Here is a 20,864-nt window from a genome sequence, read left to right on the forward strand (position 1 = left end):
CAGCGTTCATCAAGAGCAAACTACTGCCAGGTTGTGAAATCAAAGGGGACTTTGGCTTTTGTTTACTTGTTTGCTTTTATCTAAAGCACTTTTTCTTGAAAAATTGAGTGAGCACTAATTCTTACCTTTGCAAGCTGATATTCATAGAATCCTAGAAATGTAGGGCTGGAAGGGACCTTGAGAGATCATCAATTCCAGCCCCCTGCACTGAGGTAGGGTCAAGTATACCTAGGCCATCTCTGATAGGTGTTTGTCTAACCAGTTCTGAAAAACCTCCAATAATGGGAATTCCACAACCTTCCTTGGTAACACATACCAGTACTTAACTATCCTAATATTTAGACAGTTTTTCCTAATATCTAACCTAAACCTCCCTTGCTGCAGATTACCCTGATTATTTCTTGTCCTGTCTTCTGTGGATATTGGGAACAACTGATCACCATCCTCTTTGTAACGCTCCTTAGCATATCTGAAGACTGTTAGCCAGGTGTCTGCTTAGTCTTTAATTTTCAAGACCAACATGCCCAGTTCTTTTAACATTTCCTCAGGTTTTCTAAACTTTTTATCATTTTTGTTGCTCTCTTCTAGACTTTCTCTAGTTTGTTCACACCTTTCCTAAACCGATACACTACTCTGGCAGAGGCCTCACCAGAGACAAGTAGAGTGGAACAGTTGTCTCCCATGTCTTAAATGGCACTCCCCTGAGTGCACCCCAGAATATTATCTTTTTTTGACAACTACATCACGTTGTTGGTTCATATTCAATTTGTGATATACTTGAATTCCCAGATCTGCAGTACTACTACCTAGCCAGTTATTCTCCATTTTGTATTTGTGCATTTGATTTTTCCTTCCTAAGTGTAATACTTTGCACTTGTCTTTATTGAATTTCATGTTGTTGATTTCAGGCCAATTTTTCCAATATTACATAAGAATGGCCATATTGGGTCAGACCAATGGTCCATCTAGTCCAGAATCCTGTCTTCTGACAGTGTCCAGTGCCAGATACTTCAGAGTAAATGAACAGAACAGGGCAATTTTTGAGTGATCCATCCCCAGATTCTGGCACTGAGACCTTTAGGGACATCCACAGCACAGGTTCCACCCCTGACCATCTTGGCTAATAGCCATTGATGGACCTAGCCTCCATGACCTTATCTAATTCTTTTTTGAACCCAGTTATACTTTTGGCCTGGCAATGAGTTGTTGACTGCATTATGTCAAGAAGTACTTCATTTTGTAGGTTTTAAACCTAAAACTTACCTATTAATTTCATTGGGTGACCCCCAGTTCTTATGTTACATGAAGGGGTAAATAACAGTTTCCTATTCATTTTCTCTTCATTCATTTTCTAGACCTCTATCATATCCTCTCTTAGTCATTTATTTTCTAAGATGAACAGTCCAGTCTTTTTAACTGCTCCTCAGCTGGAAGTTCTTCTAAACCCCTAATAATTTTTGTTGCCCTTCTCTGTACCTTTTCTAATTCTAATATATCTTATTTGAGATGGGGCAACCAGAACTGCACACATTATTTAAGGTGTGGGCATACCATGGATTTACACTGTGGCATTGTGATATTTTCTGTCTTATTAGCTATCCCCTTCCTAATGGTTCCTAACATTCTCTTAGCTTTTTTGACAGCTGCTGCACATTGAGCAAATGTTTTTGGAGAATTGTCCATGATGTCTACAAGATCTCTTTCTTAAGTGGTAGCAGTTAAATTGGACCCCATCATCTTTTATGTATAGTTGGGATTGTTTTCCAATGTGCATTACTTTGCATTTATCAACATTGAATTTCATCTGCCATTTTATTGCCCAGTCACCCAGTTTTGTGAGATGCCTTTGTAGCTCTTTGCAGTCAGCTCTGGACTTAACTATGTTCAATAAATTGAGTCATCTGCAATTTTTGCCACCTCATTGTTCACCCTTTTTTTCATATAATTTATGAATATGTGAACAGCACAAGTCTCTGTACAGATTCTTGGGGGACCCTGCTATTTATCTCTCCCCGCTGTGAAAACTGACCATTTATTCCTACCCTTTGTTTCCTATCACTCTTATCCCATGTCTTTGCTTAAGAGCCTTTGGTGTGGGACCTTGTCAAAGGCTTTCTGAAAGTCCAGGTACGCTATATCAACTGGATCACCCTTGTCCACACGCTTGCTGAAACTCTCAAAGAATTGTAATAGATCGGTGAGGCACAATTTCCATTTACAAAAGCCATCTTGACTGTTCCCCAACATATCATGTTTATCTGTGTGCCTGATAATTCACTCAGAGCAGCCACATTCAGTGAAATAACACCAGAAGGCAGACCTACTATTGGGCCAGATCCTCTGTTGATGTAAAATCAATGAAACTGTGTTGATTCACACCATCTAAGAATCTAGGTAATTGTTTTTTATGGCAGAAAACCCTGGAAGCATGAAAGGAAGCTCGGGAACTGAATGTCATCTGGGTACATACCAGATTTAACATTTATCATCTGTTTTCAGATATGATGTTAACCTAGAGAATGCTAGGAAAGTTGGAGTCAAAAAATCCATTACCACCTACACATCTTTGGGTTTCACAGAGTTTATGTTATTTGGAGCCTTTGCTCTTGCATTTTGGTACGGAACCAAACTCACAGCGGAGGAGAAAGAGAATTATGACATCGGACGTGTGTTAATTGTAAGTACAGCATAGTATAGTCTGATTTAGCTGAGGCAAACTTTTAAAAAATGGTCTATAAATTAGAGAAAATGCTTTGCTGTTTAAGCACCGCATAAAAAGATGCATAATTTCTACTCGGGCAGAAAGTACCCATCAGACTAAATGTTAAAATATGTTTAATATAAATCAACAGAGATGTTGAATCTACATATTTAAGACCTCAAAGTTCCATAATAAATATCTCATTTGGTCACTGTCATGCTGTCTGGAGTGGTTCACGACCATGAGTGCCTACCTCAGGGCAGGCTGTCAGAAAACAGGGCAGAAACCCGAAAATGGTGGTGTGTCCTATAATTCGATTTCACCAATCCAGTAACAAATGTGAATTCCTGGATCACTATACCAGTCTTACCATGGAGTCACAGACAGACTCTCTAGTCTGTCTTGCCACCCAGACCAACTTGACTTCATGATAAAAGGTCATTTACACCAAAAATCACACCACATTCAGGTTGCTTCCAGTCCCAGAAAGTAATCACTTACCCCAGATCCATTGGTATCCTAGATTTTATACCAAAGACAATGCTGGTAGACAATTCTATAGTAAACTAACTAAAGGTTTATTAGCTAAGAAAAGGTAATAAGAGTTATTGAGAGATTAAAGCAGACAAAATATATGTACAGATGAGTCAGCCTATAATTCCAAAAGGTAGCAGAGATGTAGTGATCTGCTAGTTTCCCAAAAGTATCTCATGGGTACCCAGAATAACTAAGGGAATCTCCATCTCCATGTTCATTTATTTTGCCCTGTTAGCATCCAAACAGCGCAGAAATAAAGGATTTTTCCCTGAATCCATACTCATAGTTTTCTTCCCACAGAAAACAAGCTGACAGGGTCAATACCCCTGTGGGCTTTTCCTTTGCTGGCAGAGAGTGAGGAATACATTTGGAGTCTTTGATCTTCGATCATCACACACAATGACCACTTGCTTTGAAATTAACACTTTTCTGTTAAAGTTCTTCATTTGCATTCCACAAGACGTCTTTCTCATTTGATGGGTTATTTACGGACAGGGGCATACACTATGTGAACATTTGCTACAGTGTTATAACGGGATCCAGATACGTGAAAACAATGCATTACTTAAAACAATGCATTAACATTTAGTTTTCATGAAATTTAAACACCAGATATATTCCTATACATTTAACCATCACTTTGCTCTATACTAATACACAAGTGAATTGACCTGGCTTCCAGCTATGCATCTGTAAGCATTCAGTGAGGTCTGGGGCTTTGGCATGAGCTGGCACCTGGTCTGCCAGTGTCACATCCATGTGACCATCTTTCATTTTTTTTAAATCCCTGCAAGGGATTATTGTACTTTATCAATACGTTTAGATTATTTTTCCTTTGGAAAGGAATAAGGCCCTGATCCTGCAAAGACTTAGGTACGTGCTTTATGCACTGTGAGTAGCACCATTGACTTCTGATGAGAACTTGACTTCAATGGAACTAGTTATAGTGTATGATGCTAAGTGTGCACTTTGAAGGATTGGGGCCTCAGGAAATTGGATTAACTCTCTTTGAGGACGCTGAAGTTTTTAATATTGCAAAGAGATGGAGAGATGTCTAATTTCACAATTTATTCTCTTAATGGGAGTTAGTGAAAGCAGCAGCAACAAAAAAAGCTAATCCAACTGTTAAAGGGCATGTGGCTTCACACAATAGCTACATTCACCACTTCCTGTGTCAAATCCAGCAAAAGAATAAAAACTGGGGGAGCTGGAAAAATGCAGCCTGAAATCTTAGTTTTGATTTTCTTTTTTTATATTTTTTCTGGAAAAGCTCTTACAGAACTACCAGGATTACCGTGACATTTAGCACTAAGGAAATTGCAGGTCTGGAACTACTGTACTATAGCTCCTGTTTTTGTTCCCTGTAGGTATTATTTTCTCTGCTCCGTGGCACATTCTATCTCGGACAGAGCTACCCATACTTAGAAAGTGTTGCCAATGCTCGAGGTGCTGCCTATGAAGTGTACAAGGTTATCAATAAGGTACTTAAAGTCTCTTTTCTAGCAGTCTGAAATTTCTGATTTATTTCTCCAAAAATTCAAAAAGTGGATGAACTCCATAGACTCATACCACTGAAAACAAAAATAAGAAGACATTTCTATTCATATTAATGAGCATTAACCAAAGCCCTAAATGTGTTTATTGCAAACTTGGGGGAAATTCAGATCTATAATTCAGTTTTACAGATTGGGGCCCTCTTTCCTGTTTTATTTATTTTTTAGAGGTAGGGTTACCATACACCCGGTTTTTCCTGGACATGTCCGGCTTTTCGGCAATCAAACCCCCGTCCGGGGGGAATTGCCAAAAAGCCGAACATGTCCGGGAAAATGCCGGCCGGGCACTTCCCCTCCCGCAGCTGCTCTGCTCCACTCCTCCCCTCTCAGACTTTAAGAGCCGAGCTGCCCGAGCCGGCGCTACCGGCTTCGGGCAGCCCCCCTTGCCTCCGGACCCCGAGCCGCCGGCCAGGCACTTCCCTTCCCGGGCTCCAGCTGCTCTGCTCCTCCCCTCTCAGACTTCGGCTCTGTTTACGAGCCAAACTGCCCGAGCCAGCGCTACCGGCTTCAGGCAGCCTCTTTGCCGCCGGACCCTGTGCCGCTGGAGCAGAGCAGCTTGAGCCGGGGGGAGAAGTGCCCAGCCAGTGGCTGGGGTCTGGAGGCAAGGGGGCTGCCTGAAGCCGGTAGCGCTGGCTTGGGCAGCTTGGCTCTTAAACAGAGTCGAAGTCTGAGAGGGGAGGAGCAGAGCAGCTGGAGCCCTGGAAGGGAAGTGCCTGGCCGGCGGCTCGGAGTCCGGAGGCAAGGGGGGCTGCTCTGCTCCTCCGAGTGGGGAGGAGAAGTGCCCGGCCGGCGGCTGGGGTCTGGAGGCAAGGGGGACTGCCTGAAGCCGGTAGCGCTCGGGCAGCTCGGCTGCTGATTGCACAGGTGGGGGGCAGCGCTGGGGGAGCTGCTCCGGGGAGTCGCCAAAAAGCACTGACTGTGGTGGGGGAGAAGGGGAGGGCAGTGTGAAAAAGGCAGGAGTGTGCAGAGGGATCGGAGCTCTGGCTGCGATGGGCATCGGGCTGCCTTGCCTGCAAGTGGATCAGAGCTCCTGGGGCTGGGGCATGCTGTATGGCGCTCAGCTCCCCATTTGTGATGAGACACAGCAGTGTGGTGGATCACTGCGAAATACCTGCCCAATCAGAGCTGTGGGGGCAGGACTTGCAGGGGCTGGCTCCGACAGCTCCCACTGGAACTTTTCCAAGCCAATGGGAGCCACTGAGCTTGGCTTGTGGCGGGCCCAGCACGTGGAGACCCTGGCTGCCCCTGATCTTAGGAGCAAACACAATGCCAAAACGAAAGTGTAAATTCACTGCAGAACTAAAGACGAAGTTCCCATGTTTTTGAAGTGGTAGAGACGAATGGGAAGCTGAGTGCATGGTATGTAGACCTGGGACTTACATCTCTGTGAAAAATAAAGGTACTAATGATTTACAAACTCATGTGGACTCAGACAAGCACAAAAAAGCAGTTCAAGGAGAGAGCTCATCAACAAAATTGACAGATTATTTTGTAAAACCAGGCAGCGAATCAGAGGATGCTGTTACTGCAGCAGAGGGTGCGTTTGCATTTCACACTGTTAAGCATCATAATAGCTTTAAGTCAATGGATTGCACATCTGTCTTGTTGAAGAAGACATTCCCTGATTCTGAAGTGGCACGGAAATTTTCAAGTGCTAGAACCAAGACAGAAGCAATTGTTATCTCTGTGCTTGCACCGCATTCTGTTGATGTTGTTCTGAAAACGTTTGAAGAAAATGACTGACAGCTTACTGTGGAGTTGCTACAAATGGAAGCAATCACGGTTCAGTGAAAATATTTCCAATAATTATTCAGTATTTCAACTGGAAGAATAGCGGTTTGCAGTCAAGTTTGATTGAGGTCCAGAACACACCTAATGAGACTGCCGACACAATTGCTCATTATGTAAAAGAAACGCTTGAAAAAAATGGTTTGTTCGAGAAGTGTATTGCATTTACAGGTGACAACTGCAATACAATGTTTGGAGGACTCCGGCCTGATGAAGATGGAAAGAACGTGTTTGCAAACTTAAAGAAGTTGTTGCAGAAGAGAACATTAATTGGTGTGGGTTGCCCAGCACACATTTTGAACAACTGTGTTCACCATGCAGCAGAAAGAATGAACATTGACATTGAGAACATTATTTTTAAAATTTACCAGTACTTTCATATCTACACTGTCCGAACTGAGCGACTGAAGGAGTACTGTGAGTTTGTTGATGTTGAATACAGAAAGCTGCTTTCTCGTAGCAAGACACGATGGCTGTCATTATTTCCAGGCATTACAAGGCTGATACAGATGTTTCCAGCCTTGAAGTCATTCTTTCTGTCACAGGACAAACCACCCATAGTGCTTAAGACATTTTTTGAGTATGAATTAAGTGAGATTTACCTCTGGCACATGCATTCACTCATGAGTGTATTCCAAACTTACATCCAAGAAATCGAAAGGGAAAGCAATTCTGTTGTGGAAGTGCTGAACAGTTTGAACTCGGTTCAGACTATCCTTCTTGAACGCAAGACTCACAACTTTATGTTCCTGAAAGTTAAGGGACTACTGGCACAAAAGCGCATGGAAGGAATTGATGAAGAGTGTGACAAATTCTGTGCTGAAGTGAATAATATGTACAGCAGATGCTTAGAATATTTGGAGATGTGGCTTACACCCCTGGAAGACTTCTCTTTTTTCAGGTGGATTACCCTGAGTGAGACACCGAATTGGAGTGATGTGGAACCTTGTATCAAGTACCTGACCGATAAGGGGATGCAAATTGATGAGGTGAAGTGTTTTGATCAGTTCAGCAACCTGAAGAAGTTTACAGAAAGTTGCAACAGTGATGAAGAGTTCAGTAATTTGCTAGCACACCAGAAGTGGACCAAATATTTTGAGAAATCCAAAAACATTGAGTGTCATTCAGAACTGTTAAATATTGCACAGTTCTTCTTTGCTATTCCTTCTCACAATGCAAATGTAGAGCGAATTTTTTCACTGATGCAAAGCCAGTGGACAAAGGAAAGGACCAACTTGAATGTTGAGTTGTTGAAAGGAATTCTACTTGTACAGTACAACTTCAGACAAACTTCTTGTAAAGACTTTCATAACTTCTTAAAGAGCAATCAACCACTGCTGAGAAAAATGCGATCTGCAGAGAAGTATGCGTGGGCACATGAAGAGAAAGAAAACTGAAGAACTGGTGAAAGGAAAGGACTCACTACATATAAAGAATTATGTCCGGGAGGAATTTTTAAATAGCTCAAAATGTCCGGGATTTTACCGGGCAGGGAGGAGAATTGGGTGCTCCAAGGCATCTGGGGAGCTGGGAAACAGAACAGTGTGAGCTGCGTGTCCTGACCACTCCCAGAAACTGAGCGCCGGGGCAGATCCTCCACTGGTGTAAACTGAGCAGCTTCATTACAGTCATGGGAGTCTACACTAGTGGAGTGCCTGACTCTAGAATTGGTGCAGCTCTTTCGTGTGGCTGGGAGGGAGGAGGGGGAATGCGGGGTGCTCAGGGGAGGGGGCGGAGACTTTGGGGAAGGGGTTGGAATGGGGGCAGGGAAGGGGCGGAGTTGGGCGGGGGCAGGGAAAGTGGCGGGGCCAGGGAAGGGGCGGAGTTGGGGCGGGCCCGTGGCCCCGTGGAGTGTCCTCTTTTTTCAATGGTCAAATATGGTAACCCTATTAGAGGAAGTGGTGAAGAGCTAAGTGAAATGACATTGCTCTTTAAAACACAAGTATATGGAGTAGACATGATTTCAGTTCAACTGCATTTGATTTGGAGATTAACAGTGCTGTTGAAAGCTATGGCAATACTGTTGCTGGGGAAGAGGGATGCCACACTTTCAGTAACTAACTCTTAGAATTTTGTACAGCAGTTTGTTATATATCTGCAGTCTCAGGTTCATATTAGGTTAGAACAAAGGGCTGCGTTTTGTCCTCTGTTATGGCCATAAATGCCTATTGGTTTCAGTGAGGTTGTGTGGATATAACAAAGGATGGAATTTTGCCTAGAGAAACTAAATTAAGGGTGATCAAACTCTGTGTAACCACCTCTGGAGTTGGTTGTTCCTGACCTATTACACTAAGCTCATCTTTAGGGGACTCGCCCCGGATTACAGCAACAATGGCTACAGAGGCTCAGGACTTCATTTCCCATATTGCCTAGAGTCTTGGATGGAGATAGAACAAGCTGGAAGCTACTACCAGAACCAATCGGAAACCAAAACTCAGAGACAAAGGGTTTGGTTTTATTTTTGGTTTTGCTGGTCTTGGAGTGGAGCATAGAGGGCCTAGGAGGTCCCCATTAAATTTCCCATTCCTACTCAAAGAGAAGCTTTGAACTCTGCTGGTGGTTACTGGGTCATTGAAAAGTGTCAGTCCAACAGATATCAGCAAGTGGAGGAGCAATTCCAGGCCAGGCTATTTAGCGCCGGGCTAATTTTCCATTGGACTTCAGAGCAGGAAGCCTCAGGATGATGGTATCTTTTTAGGGGTGAAGACTTTGTAATAAATCCCCAGTTTGTTTATTTTGCTCATGCATTTTAAGCCTACCAACAATTACAGGCTGCATCATTCCTCCAAGACCTGATTCTCAACCCACATTCTGCCTAGGCAGATGCTGGGAGGGAGCTAAGGGATTTGGGCCCATCGTAAATGTTGGGAGATGGATGATTTAAGGTACAGTTAATGTTTTATTATTCTAGTTACTCCTGTTCTTTCCTTGTCACCTATCCCAAAATGCTTTGCAAGGTATACACCAAGATTGCATTTCACTGATATGCAGAATCCTTTGGGGCGAAATACAGCAACCAGTGATCAGTTAAACTGCTATGTAGTGTTGCAGTGTTTCTTTTACCATTCTAAAGAACTTATCCATCTAAAGCCACAACTGTAAAATCACAGAAATGTGTAATACCTTTTCAAAATCTCTCTTCAGCACCGTCTTCTAGATAGCAGTGCCAAGGAAGGATACAGACCAGACAAGCTCAAAGGAGAGATTGAATTCAAAAACATCCATTTCAGTTACCCATCTAGACCTGATGTTAAAGTAAGTGTTCTTATTAAATTCATCTTTGCAGGGAAAACCTGCTGCCATTATCTGTGTGACTAAAAAGAAAACTGATATTTTATCAATTTAATGTGTTTATTTTAATTCAGTTTTTTTAAAGTGTCCATCCTGTACTCTGGGTATTTATGCACCACAGTGTGGTCTCGTTGAAAGAACATTGGGTGAGGATTCAGGAGACCAGGATTCTATTTTCAGCTCTACCACTGGCTTGCAAAGTAACACTTAGCAAGTCACTTCACCTCTCTCTTCCTCAGTTTCCCCATCTGTAAAATGGGGATAGTAATACTGACCTCCTCTTTAAAGTCCTTTGCTTTACATTTATGGAAGAAATGTACTATGTAAGAGCTAAATGTAAAAGCTAAATGTTGTTATTATAACAGTTATAAAAATACAACAACAATGCAGGATGAATGTCCTTCCAAAACTAAATTTTTGTCTTCTTCACCATCATCCACCTTTTTTTCATTTTCACCTGCTGGAGAAAGCAAGGGAGAACAAATGGGGCTTACAGCATAACCTGAAGGTGAGTAAATTTGGCCTCTGGTGAATTGAATCAGAAGCAAATTCTTCTTTCAAGCTCCTCACGAAGAATGCCTCACCTCCAGCCCTCATGTGGTTAAACCCAGAAAGCTGTTTCTGTCAGTGCTTCAGAAGACCTCAGCTGCTGTGATATCCCATGTGGGGAGAGGTAATCTTAGAGATAGCCAGGACTCAACCTATTTTAAGGCCTATTGGTTAAAGCCATTATTCTAAATCATTCCTGACAATGAAATGGAAGCCAATGCAAATCACAGAGCATGGAGGTAAGATTCTCCCTACAGAAAATGCCCTCTAAGAAACTGACTGCCATACTCTCCACCTGCTGAAGTTTGTGAGGCGAGTCATCTTATTGTAGAGTCCCATGTATGGTACTTTGCAGTAAACCAATACTTCTCTCTGAATTGACGTCTATACCAGAATTGAAAGTTCAGAACCTTCTGGCCAAGTGTAAAAGACAAACAAAATGCTATTAGCCACTACTGCTTCCTGCGTGCAAAAGCAGCTGTGGATCCAACAGGTTACAATCTCAGTTGAGTGTGCTGCTGTTAGCTCTGCCATTTCTTCGGATGGGTTCCTCCAACCTACAAGCATAAACTCAATCATCTCTGAGGTGAGTCACAGCTGACTTGCCTGCATCTAACCCACCCTGTAACTTGCTGGCTAAGCCAGTCGACTTCTCCCAGCTAGGTCTGATGAAACAGAGACCTAGAGCTATGTTATCTGAATATTGAAGACAATGTAGTCTGTACTGTCTCACTGTCTTCCCCTAATGATCTTGCATACAGATTGAGCCAGAGGGTGACAAGACAGAATCCCTCATCACCCTACACAAGAGAAATCCTGGGCCAGATGAGCCACACATTGGCCCTGTGGCTGGAATGAGCCATTCAAGAATGATTCCATCCATCCCTTCCAGAGTTCACCCTGTGTCAGCAGTGGGTCATTATCAATGGTATCAGAGGTAGCTGGCAAAGCTAAAAGAATCATCCTGGATACCTGGTTCTCATCAGTCACCAGCCAAAGATGATCAACATACAAGATCAAGGCAATCTCCATTTCGTACCTAAATTTGGAATGAACTGGGAAACAGAGAGCTGAAGATTCTAGTTATTGTCAGTGTTACCTTGACATACCCTTTCCTGCCTTACCTAAAAAGGGAGGTTAGAGATGGGATGGTCGTGATGAGAAATTATGTTAAAGGGGTGGCGAATGAAGCTCTTGCTTGGTCAAGCAAACACTAAAGCTTATCTGCTAGTAGCTTACTAGAAAACTGGAGTTCTTCTGGTATAGTATAAGGAGACGAGAACAATATTACTGTTGTTTTGATCTTTTATTGCAAAAAAAATGTGTAGTCATAAATCAGCCTAAATATAAATATACATAAGAGTTCCCATAGGAGACAAATATTTTGGCCACTAATAATATTAGACATTTATCAAATTGGATAAACAGACTGAGGTAAAATGTTCCTAAATGTGAACATAGCATCAAAAGTGTCATTACTCCATAACTAATACCTCCCTAGTAAATTCTAGAGATTGTCGAACCCTGACTCTTCATTCCATTGGGGATATTAAAACACCCACTTTGTTTTCAGAGCCAAAGTTTTTTTCTTAGGTCAGTCTTTATAGAATAAGAATAGAACAGAGCAAGATTGTTATTAGTAATAAAAACTTTTTCTTGTCATCTTCAAAGTGCTTTCCAACCAGGATTGGAACAAAGGACTAAAAGCAGGCCCGGGAGTTCAGTACACTGTTAGACCAGACCTCTCATTATTGGCTTGATCATGATGCTAAGCATCTTAATGTCCTTTTTCTAAACAAACCATTTATTTAAGTAGCTCTATATTTATTAGACTAACATATAAAGATTATATTTCCAGATTCTCAAGGGCCTGAACCTGAAAGTTCAATCAGGGAAGACTATCGCTCTGGTTGGCTCCAGTGGCTGTGGCAAAAGTACTGCTATTCAGCTGCTACAGAGATTCTATGATCCAGTCGAAGGAGAGGTTAGTTTGGGTGAACTGTCGATATTCCTGGCTACTAGGATGAAGATTAGTTTCCTGACTAGATTAAACCTACACTTTAAAATGACATTACAAAAAATTGGATTCTTGAAAGAACAAAAGATACATAGCATCCAACGAAATTCTGATACTGATTTTTCATTACTTGTATGCCATGATGATAAGAATATTGTAAAAACCTAGATAGGACTTTACTGATATTAAGGGAAGTCAAAATTCGGATTTAAATATTTGGGGATATTCTTTTTGTTTATCCTACTCCCTCCATTATTCTAGTGTGAGGTGATTGTGAATATGTATTTTTAATTTTTCCTGGTCATTTTGTTTAAATGTTATTGTTTATTCCATGGGAGAAGCTGCTAAACAAATACTTAAGTCAATTATTATATCATTATTATTCTACCATTATAACAACTAATTATTTTAAACATAATACATTTCCTCAAACTGTTCATTTATGCCTTTCCACTCAGGTTATCTTAGATGGACGAGATATTCGGACACTTAATATAAAGTGGCTAAGAGAACGTATTGGCCTTGTAAGCCAGGAGCCTAGTTTGTTTGCTACAACAATAGCTGAGAACATTCGCTGTGGCAGAGAGGGTATTACTGATTCTGAAATTGAGAAAGCAGCTAAAAAAGCCAATGCTTTTGATTTTATATCCAGGCTGCCTGATGTGAGTTGATGTACTTTTGAGCACCTTATAATTATGACGAATTCTTCGGTTTCTCTCTCTCTCTCTCTCGGTTCTACTGAATTTCTGTGGCCCAAATTCTCTGCTAGTGCAAATAGATGGTGCTTCACTAGCTTTTCACTGATGTTTTGTAATTTATTCCAATTGACAATTTGGCCCACAGTGTTCTTAATTTACAATACTAGCTGTATGTTATGTGTCAACATTTTTTAATAGGGTGGATAAGGAATTTCTATGGACAATGAGAGATTTTTCAATTTACCAGATTGTTTTTATTCTGTTTTCTTCTGCTAGGTATTATCTATCTTTTCCCACTTCCAATATTCCCATCTTTTGTATTTGTTTTTTAAACTGGGTTGAGATTGGCAAACAAAATTGCTTTGAGGTGTCCTGAGTAGTCACTGGTTAGTGTTGTTAGCCAATCAAGGCTGGATTCCTTCAGCCAGTTCAAGTTTGTCTTTTTTTTCACTTCAGTTGCTTCTTTTTTATAATAATTGAAAAATCTAATTGTAGAGTACATTCTTTAAGCTAATAGAAAACCATCACACCACATACTAATTCCTGGCCAACTAGAAGGTGAGACAGAGCCAAAAATGTAAATCGATCATTAGGAATTTTAAACTGTCCTCTGCCTCAAGGGGAAAAAATACTGAATGTAATTGGCCAAGACAGTTCTTTTAGAAGTAATTATTCTTAAAGTGTTTTTTGGAGCATCCATCATAAAACCTTTAAAAGGGGGAATTTCTGTTTGTGATAGTAACAATAAAATGGGGGTGCGAATGTAAAAGGATTTCAACTGACCCCTTCTGCAATCTCTATGCTCCTCTGGTTTTCTCAGAAATTTAACACCATGGTGGGGGAAAGGGGAGCCCAGCTGAGCGGAGGGCAGAAACAGCGAATTGCTATTGCCCGTGCCCTGGCAAGGAATCCCAGGATTCTGCTGCTGGATGAAGCCACGTCTGCTCTGGACACTCAGAGTGAATCTATTGTGCAAGCAGCTCTTGATAAGGTAGGAATCCTATAGCTAGAGTTATCAATCAGTATTAAGAAGCACAACAACCATATGCCAAGCTTGACATTAAAGGCTATAGCATGCCATCCGTTTTTAAGCACAGCTCTCCGCTGGTTTCAAGGAGGGCATTGAAATCAATAGGGATGCATGCTCAAATTCTGGTGTCATGATATGACCCTGTAATTTTTAATCAAAACTCCATTAAGCAATCTCGGGTTGCCACCCCTGAGACCCCTCCCCCCTTTCACCTCTTCCCCTGAGGCCCTGCCTCCATCAGTCGCTCCTCTCCCCACGCCCCACCATTGCTCGCTGGACCATCTCAAAGAGCTTGCCTGCAGGTAGGAGGTGGCCCGGGTGAGCAGAGGTTGGTGCGCGTTAATGACCCGGCACTTCTCCCCAGCCTGCAGTAACTGAGCTTTTGGTTCAGGTGCGAGAGGGTTGCCAGGTCGCCAAAAACTGGGCATCTGGAAACCATAAATGGCACCAGGACGCAGAAGCCAAAAACCAGACTGTCCGGATAAAACCCCGACAGGTGGCAACGCTAAAGCAATCACAGGCTCTGTTTCTGTTAGCATCATTCCTGATTGCCAGGATATTTGCATGTAAACAGAAGTCGTCTTCTTTAATGTTGGCCTCCACCACATCCTGTCTCACATTGTGCTTATCCAGCACTGTATCTTCTCCAGTCACTAAACAGGTGTTTTAATAATCTTCATAACACTGCTGGGACTTAGGGATCATTCTCTCCATTTTGCAAATGAGGAAACTGAGGCACGGACAGGTTAAGTGGACACACGGTGAGTCGGCGACAGAATCTGGAGCTTCGCCTGAGTGAGGCCTACAGGACTGGGCTGCAGCACTGCTTTAAGTTTCTGACGTGTATTTGTATATAACCAGTGGTGTATCATAAAAAATAAGCTGTATGAAAAAGCCAGCCTCCCATTAGTACTCAGTAATAATAAACACAGAATAGCATAAGTTCTATGCGTGGCTCAAGGACACTGTATGGCCCACAGCATTTTTCTGCAATAAATGTTAAGTCTGTGGGCCTAAATTCTGCCTTCACTTGTACCCATCTGACCACACTGATATCAGTTAGGGTTGCCAACCCTCCAGGATTGGCTTGGAGTCTCCCAGAATCGCATCGATCTCCGTGTGACCATTGAAAGCAATCCAGGAGATTTTAATAGGATATTTTTAGAAAATGGCATTGTCATGTTGGGAAAAAAAATCTCCTGGAATAGCTTCAGTCAGAGTTGGCAACTCTAATATCAGCAGTAGCGCATGGTGTAATTGAGGGTAGTATTTGGTTGCTGAGCCCTTATATTCTGCATAGATAATATGATTTATACTGAATTACACACACACACACACACTACATGAAAAGAACATTAAGGTTCCAAAGTCAAGCACTGAAAATGTAGGGAATGACAGAATTAAAGTTGCCTGGTCAACACTAATTTGGTCCCCTTGTGTGTCTGCATTAGGGGACAGTCTTCAGTTACATGATCACATACTATTTTTTCCACAGGGCCCCTGCTTCATTCAGTGCACAGGATGGTGCTATTCAACATTCAGTGCTAGTCAATATTTCTTTTTATCCTCCGCATTCAATGTATGCCCCCATGCCATTCAAACCCTGCTCTGAAAGCAAAATTATTAACTTCCTCATGGGCTTTAGTGTCTGAGTGCTTCATGAACACTAATTAATTTATCTTCACAACACCCCCGACAGGTAAGGTGGTAGTATTACTCCCATATTACAGAAGGGGAACTGAGACACGGAGATGTTAACGTTGAAAATGCATACTACTTTTGGGTGCATGATCCGTGATGCCCAGGACTTAGTATTTCAGAGAATTTTGCATTATACTGTGCTATGTACGTTAAAAGCACATCTCTCATTGACTTCAGTTGCAGCCGTGAATGCTCAGCACAGAGACAGGGTTAGAATCCAATTCTCTAGGACAGTATCAGGGCTGGCTCCAGGCACCAGCTTGGCAAGCAGGTGCTTGGGGAGGCCACTCCGGAAAGGGGCGGCAGGTCCACCAATTCGGCGGGAATTCGGTGGACGGTCCCTCAGTCCCACTCGGAGTGAAGGACCTCCTGCCGAAGTGCCGCTGCAGATCGCAGTTGCAGCTTTTTTTTTTTTTTTTTTTTTGGCTGCTTGGGGCAGCCAAAACCCTGGAGCCAGCCCTGGGCAGTATTCAGCTGCTACAGCAATAATGAGACCATCCTTTCTTTTCCTGCAATCCCCTGGCTCATTCACTACAAACCTTACAACTTCTGCAGCAAATAAGGCGGGTTTCCTGCAGACAAGATCATCCTTTACTGCATAACTTTGATTCCTTCCATAATCACTGTTCATTCTGCTCTCCCTACTCTTGTTTCCTGTGCCTGGGGCCACAACTCCCCCTGACTATGGCAAGGAGAAATTGCAGGCAAAGTCCTGCTCAGCCCCCACAATCCTGGGCTGGAACATGTTTACTCACTCTGTGGGGATGGTGCATGTGCACTCCTGTCATACAATGCAGCGAGCTCAGGCTGTTTCTTTGGGGAATTTAACTGCTGAACTCTAATAAGTCTCTACTGAGCACATGCAAATTGAAATTTTCAGAGCCTCATAACTTGGCCACATTTCGGCAGATTTTCATGGGAATGGTAAAAGGCACGTCCCTGGTAACAGTGAGACATGCCCATCTCCTCCAAATTTCAAGTCCCTGCTCTCAAGCATTTAGTCGATAAAGCTTCTCAATTAAACAGTTATAAGAATTTTTTAATATAGGCAAAACAACATTATTTTTCTCTAACCTCATTCTGAGAAATCATTGAACCATTTTTGCTGAAATTTAATAAAAACAAATCAAAATAAACAAACAAACCAGTCTGAGGCAGATACCAGCATGGAAAGTTTCAGCCCAAAGAATTAAATCTTGGCAAAGTTATAAGCATCTGACAACAGGTCTTACAAATGGAAGCGTCAGGCAACCTTAGCTATAGGCATTGGTACCTGCTCAGCCTATACAATTAATCCATGTTTCCCTGTCATTTTTATAAACGTGGATTTTGTAATCAGAAGTGTCCTTTGGTTGTTAAATCAGACAGCATGCATGGAAATAATGATCAGCTATAAAGGGGCAGCAGGGCTTTTACACTTGTATTTTCCACACTATTGCTGTTCCGTTAGATAGGGATTTTCTGGGGGTTTTTCACCACATTTTAAAGAAAATCTCTCATTTTTTTTCCCCCTGTAAGGTTAGGGCTGGATGTACCACCATTGTGATAGCTCACCGGCTCTCCACAATCCAGACAGCTGACATTATTGCTGGATTTCACAACGGTGTTGTTGTTGAACAGGGAACACACAATGAACTCATGACACAGAAGGGTGTCTACTATTCTCTTGTGATGCAGCAGGTAATGAGATGTGATAGAGCACTCCTGACTAAATGCTTCAGATTTATTGGCCATTTCTCTACTCCAGAAAATTATCTGTATAACTCACTCACAGGTGCTGATTTTTGTATTTGCTGGTGGGTGCTCCTCCGTCCCCCTCCCCCTCGACCTGTGGGCAGGGCCTCGGGGGTGGCAGGGAGGCTGAGTGGGGTGGGACCTCTGGGCAGAGCACAGGCGAGTCTCAGGGGAAAGAGGCTGAGCAAGAGCAGGTTCTCTGGGTCGAATGCGGGTGGGGCCTTGGGGAGGAAGAGGCCAGTCGTGGGAGGGACATTGGGGTGGGGCCACAGTCCAGGTGCTGGGGCCCACAAAAGATTATCCAGCCCTGCGAGTGCTGAACACCCCTTATTTTTTTTGGTGTCTGCTTGAGCCACAGAGCACCCACAGTGTCAGCGCCCATTATCTCACTGATACTGTTGCTGACACATGCAGGTTCTGCACTCAAACGGCTGGGCCATTTTCGCTTTGCAGTTTCTGCATGTTTTCTAGTTGAGTGAAAGTTGATCAGTCAATCTTGTTTATGAGTTGGAAGTGGTTGTTTTTCATCGGTAGCAGTGCTTCACATTTACCCAATGTAATGAGTCAAAAACATAACTGAGCAAAAGAGGTGGATGACATAATCACAGAACTATATAGATAGTGGGTGGGGGGGATATACAGAGCCAAGTTCTCTGCTGGAGTAAGTTGCAATTGCACCAACTTATATGGGCAGAGAACTTGGCCTATACAAATTACAATGTGAAAGTGACCATGTAACCAAAGTGGTGTTGTTTTTGTTTGTTTCCATACCAAGTATACTGTTCCTTCCCCTTGCTGCAAACTGTCTTGTGACTGTGTATCACTGTTCTTTGCTTGTCACTAGGGTCATGGTGGAAACACTCAAAATGGGATGTCAGAAAGTGATGAAGAGACAGAAGATGAAGACTATGAGGAAGAGGATCTAGATGATTTCAGGATGGAGAATCTGACTGATCTTGGTGGTTTTGAAGAACCAGGAATCATTGAGATGGGAAGCATTCCCAAGAGATCCAGAAGACATAAAAGCAGAAAGACCTCTTCTAAGAAAAAGTCATCTGAAAAGAAGAAAAAGAAGGAGAAAGAGGTTAGTGTTAAAATTCAGTTTAATCCTAAAGTTTAGTGATAGCTAAAGAATAGGAACAAATGTCATTCTATTTTCTTTTTTAAAAAGGTCTTAAGCCATGTCACCTTTGCTATGATCCTGCCATATGCAGCATTGACCTGGGTGAATACTGGAATTGGGAATCTTCAGGGAAAACAAAGATGTAAACAAATCAGTCTCACCTCTTGAGACAGACCCTAGCTCCTGTCCCGCAGGGCTAGCTGGGCTTGGCTGCCTCCGCCGGGTGTTGCAACCTCAGAGGTTGCAGCGCTGCTCAAGTTTGGCCCGGCCCCCCCTGATGAGGGGGTCAACCGGGCCAAATTTGTAAGAATGGTGTTGCGACCATGTGCATGAGGTCACAAAGCCCGGAGTGGGGAGTTGAGCCCAGCCCACCCAGTGATCCTTAAACACATTCAGATAACCCAATTTTGGGTCGCAACCCATCAGTGAAGAAACCCTGTTTTAGGAGCTCTTTTTTATTATAGTACAGTCTACTGGTAGAACACGATGCAAACAATAAGCAGCAACTGGATGCATTCTTACAATGTACCACCCAGAAGTGCAGAACACACTTTTTATCTATTCATAACCGTTGCATTTGGGCCTTGTCAAAGGAAATAGATGGCAAGATACATGACTTCAGAATTCAAACTGTTTGCAGTAAAGTGAAGAAATCAGATGGGAAGACATGAAATTATTTATGTCACAAAGTTCAGCATGCTTGTATGGTTGAAGTGTGGGCAGGCTTTCCAGTCTCTGAAACACAGGCAAAGATAACCAGACGAGGTCATCGCAACTGGCTCAAAACCTCATCTAATAATTTGTACCAGTTCCTATGTTTTCATTTCATTTTCCACAACTTCCTCAACAAATGTATGGACATTTTGAATAGTTCAGTGAAGCAGAATTGTGCTGCCATGTATTTTTCAAGGGAGATGAAGCCTAAATCACTGTTTGATGTGCCTTTTCCATGCATTTGGTAATGATTCATAGTCTGTATTCTGTAAAAGACAAAACAGACTAACATACTAATTGCCAATTGTATTACTGCTAAATGCTAGACTGATTTTTTTGTGCTCAGAACAGTGGAACTTTTAGGTCGTGTGACAAAATTTGTCCTCTGTACTGCCGGGACACGGGTAGCCTGCTGCTGGGCCTCCGTAGCTTGTATCAGTGCCCGCACTACATCATCCATTGTGGTGAAAAAAATAAACCCTCTCCCTTTTTTTTTTTTTTTTTTTTTTTTTTAAATCACCCTCCTTCTTCCGCTGCGCTGTGCACCCCAAGATCCCACTTCTCACACCAGTGTGACAAAGTTCCTCCTCTATCTTGGTGAGTCCTGTGCTTATTGGCGGAGTTTCATGCCTCAGAGATTCACCATGTGGGTTGGGGAACAGCCCAGAGACCTTCCGCTCTGGAAGAACCCACAGTCCAGGTCAATTGGGAGGTTTGCGGAGAACCCGGGCCCGCCCTCTACTCCGGGTTCCAGCCCAGGGCCCTGTGGACTGCAGCTGTCTATAGTGCCTCCTGTAACAGCTGCATGACAGCTACAACTCCCTGGGCTACTTCCCCATGGCCTCCTCCAAACACCTTCCTTATTCTCACCACAGGACCTTCCTCCTGGTGTCTGATAACACTTGTGCTCCTAAGTCCTCCAGCAGCACACCCTCTCACTCTCAGCTCCTTGCACCTCTTGCTCCCAGCTCCTCACTCTCACACCACAAACTGAAGTGAGCTCCTTTTAAAACCCAGGTGCCCTGATTAGCCTGCCTTAATTGATTCTAGCAGCTTCTTCTTAATTGGCTCCACGTGTCCTGATTATCCTGCCTGCCTTAACTGGTTCTAGCAGGTTCCTGATTACTCTAGTGCAGCCCCTGCTCTGGTCACTCAGGGATCAGAAAACTACTCATCCAGTGACCAGTATATTTGCCCTCTACCAGACTCCTGTACCCCACTGGTCTGGGTCTGTCACAGTCGTTATAATGATTCATGTGCTAAAGTTGCAATCCACGGTCACTGACCCTATTTGACATTTCACTGAACTATATAGACCCCATCCCACCCACCCCCCAGTTAGCCTTTTGTTAAATTTATGCCTGCAGATTTTTTTGTCTTGCAATTGCAGTTTTAAGACCTTAAATTACAGAGTGGCAAATCTTCAAT

At 42.8% G+C, this 20,864-nt stretch overlaps 1 protein-coding gene across 1 annotated transcript in view; it reads left to right on the forward strand.

The window, feature by feature from the left end:
• Nucleotides 1-20,864, forward strand: part of LOC101931388 (ATP-dependent translocase ABCB1-like) — a 432,036-nt gene that overhangs the window by 239,481 nt on the left and 171,691 nt on the right. The window contains exons 10-17 of the mRNA XM_065583266.1: nucleotides 2,500-2,677; nucleotides 4,606-4,719; nucleotides 9,724-9,834; nucleotides 12,278-12,403; nucleotides 12,895-13,098; nucleotides 13,955-14,125; nucleotides 17,384-17,545; nucleotides 18,444-18,683. Of these exons, the coding sequence (XP_065439338.1) occupies nucleotides 2,500-2,677; nucleotides 4,606-4,719; nucleotides 9,724-9,834; nucleotides 12,278-12,403; nucleotides 12,895-13,098; nucleotides 13,955-14,125; nucleotides 17,384-17,545; nucleotides 18,444-18,683 (1,306 nt within the window). The remainder of the gene's footprint in view (nucleotides 1-2,499; nucleotides 2,678-4,605; nucleotides 4,720-9,723; nucleotides 9,835-12,277; nucleotides 12,404-12,894; nucleotides 13,099-13,954; nucleotides 14,126-17,383; nucleotides 17,546-18,443; nucleotides 18,684-20,864) is intronic.

This window comes from Chrysemys picta, chromosome 2 (genome assembly GCF_011386835.1).
Source record: "Chrysemys picta bellii isolate R12L10 chromosome 2, ASM1138683v2, whole genome shotgun sequence".
NCBI lineage: Eukaryota > Metazoa > Chordata > Testudines > Emydidae > Chrysemys > Chrysemys picta.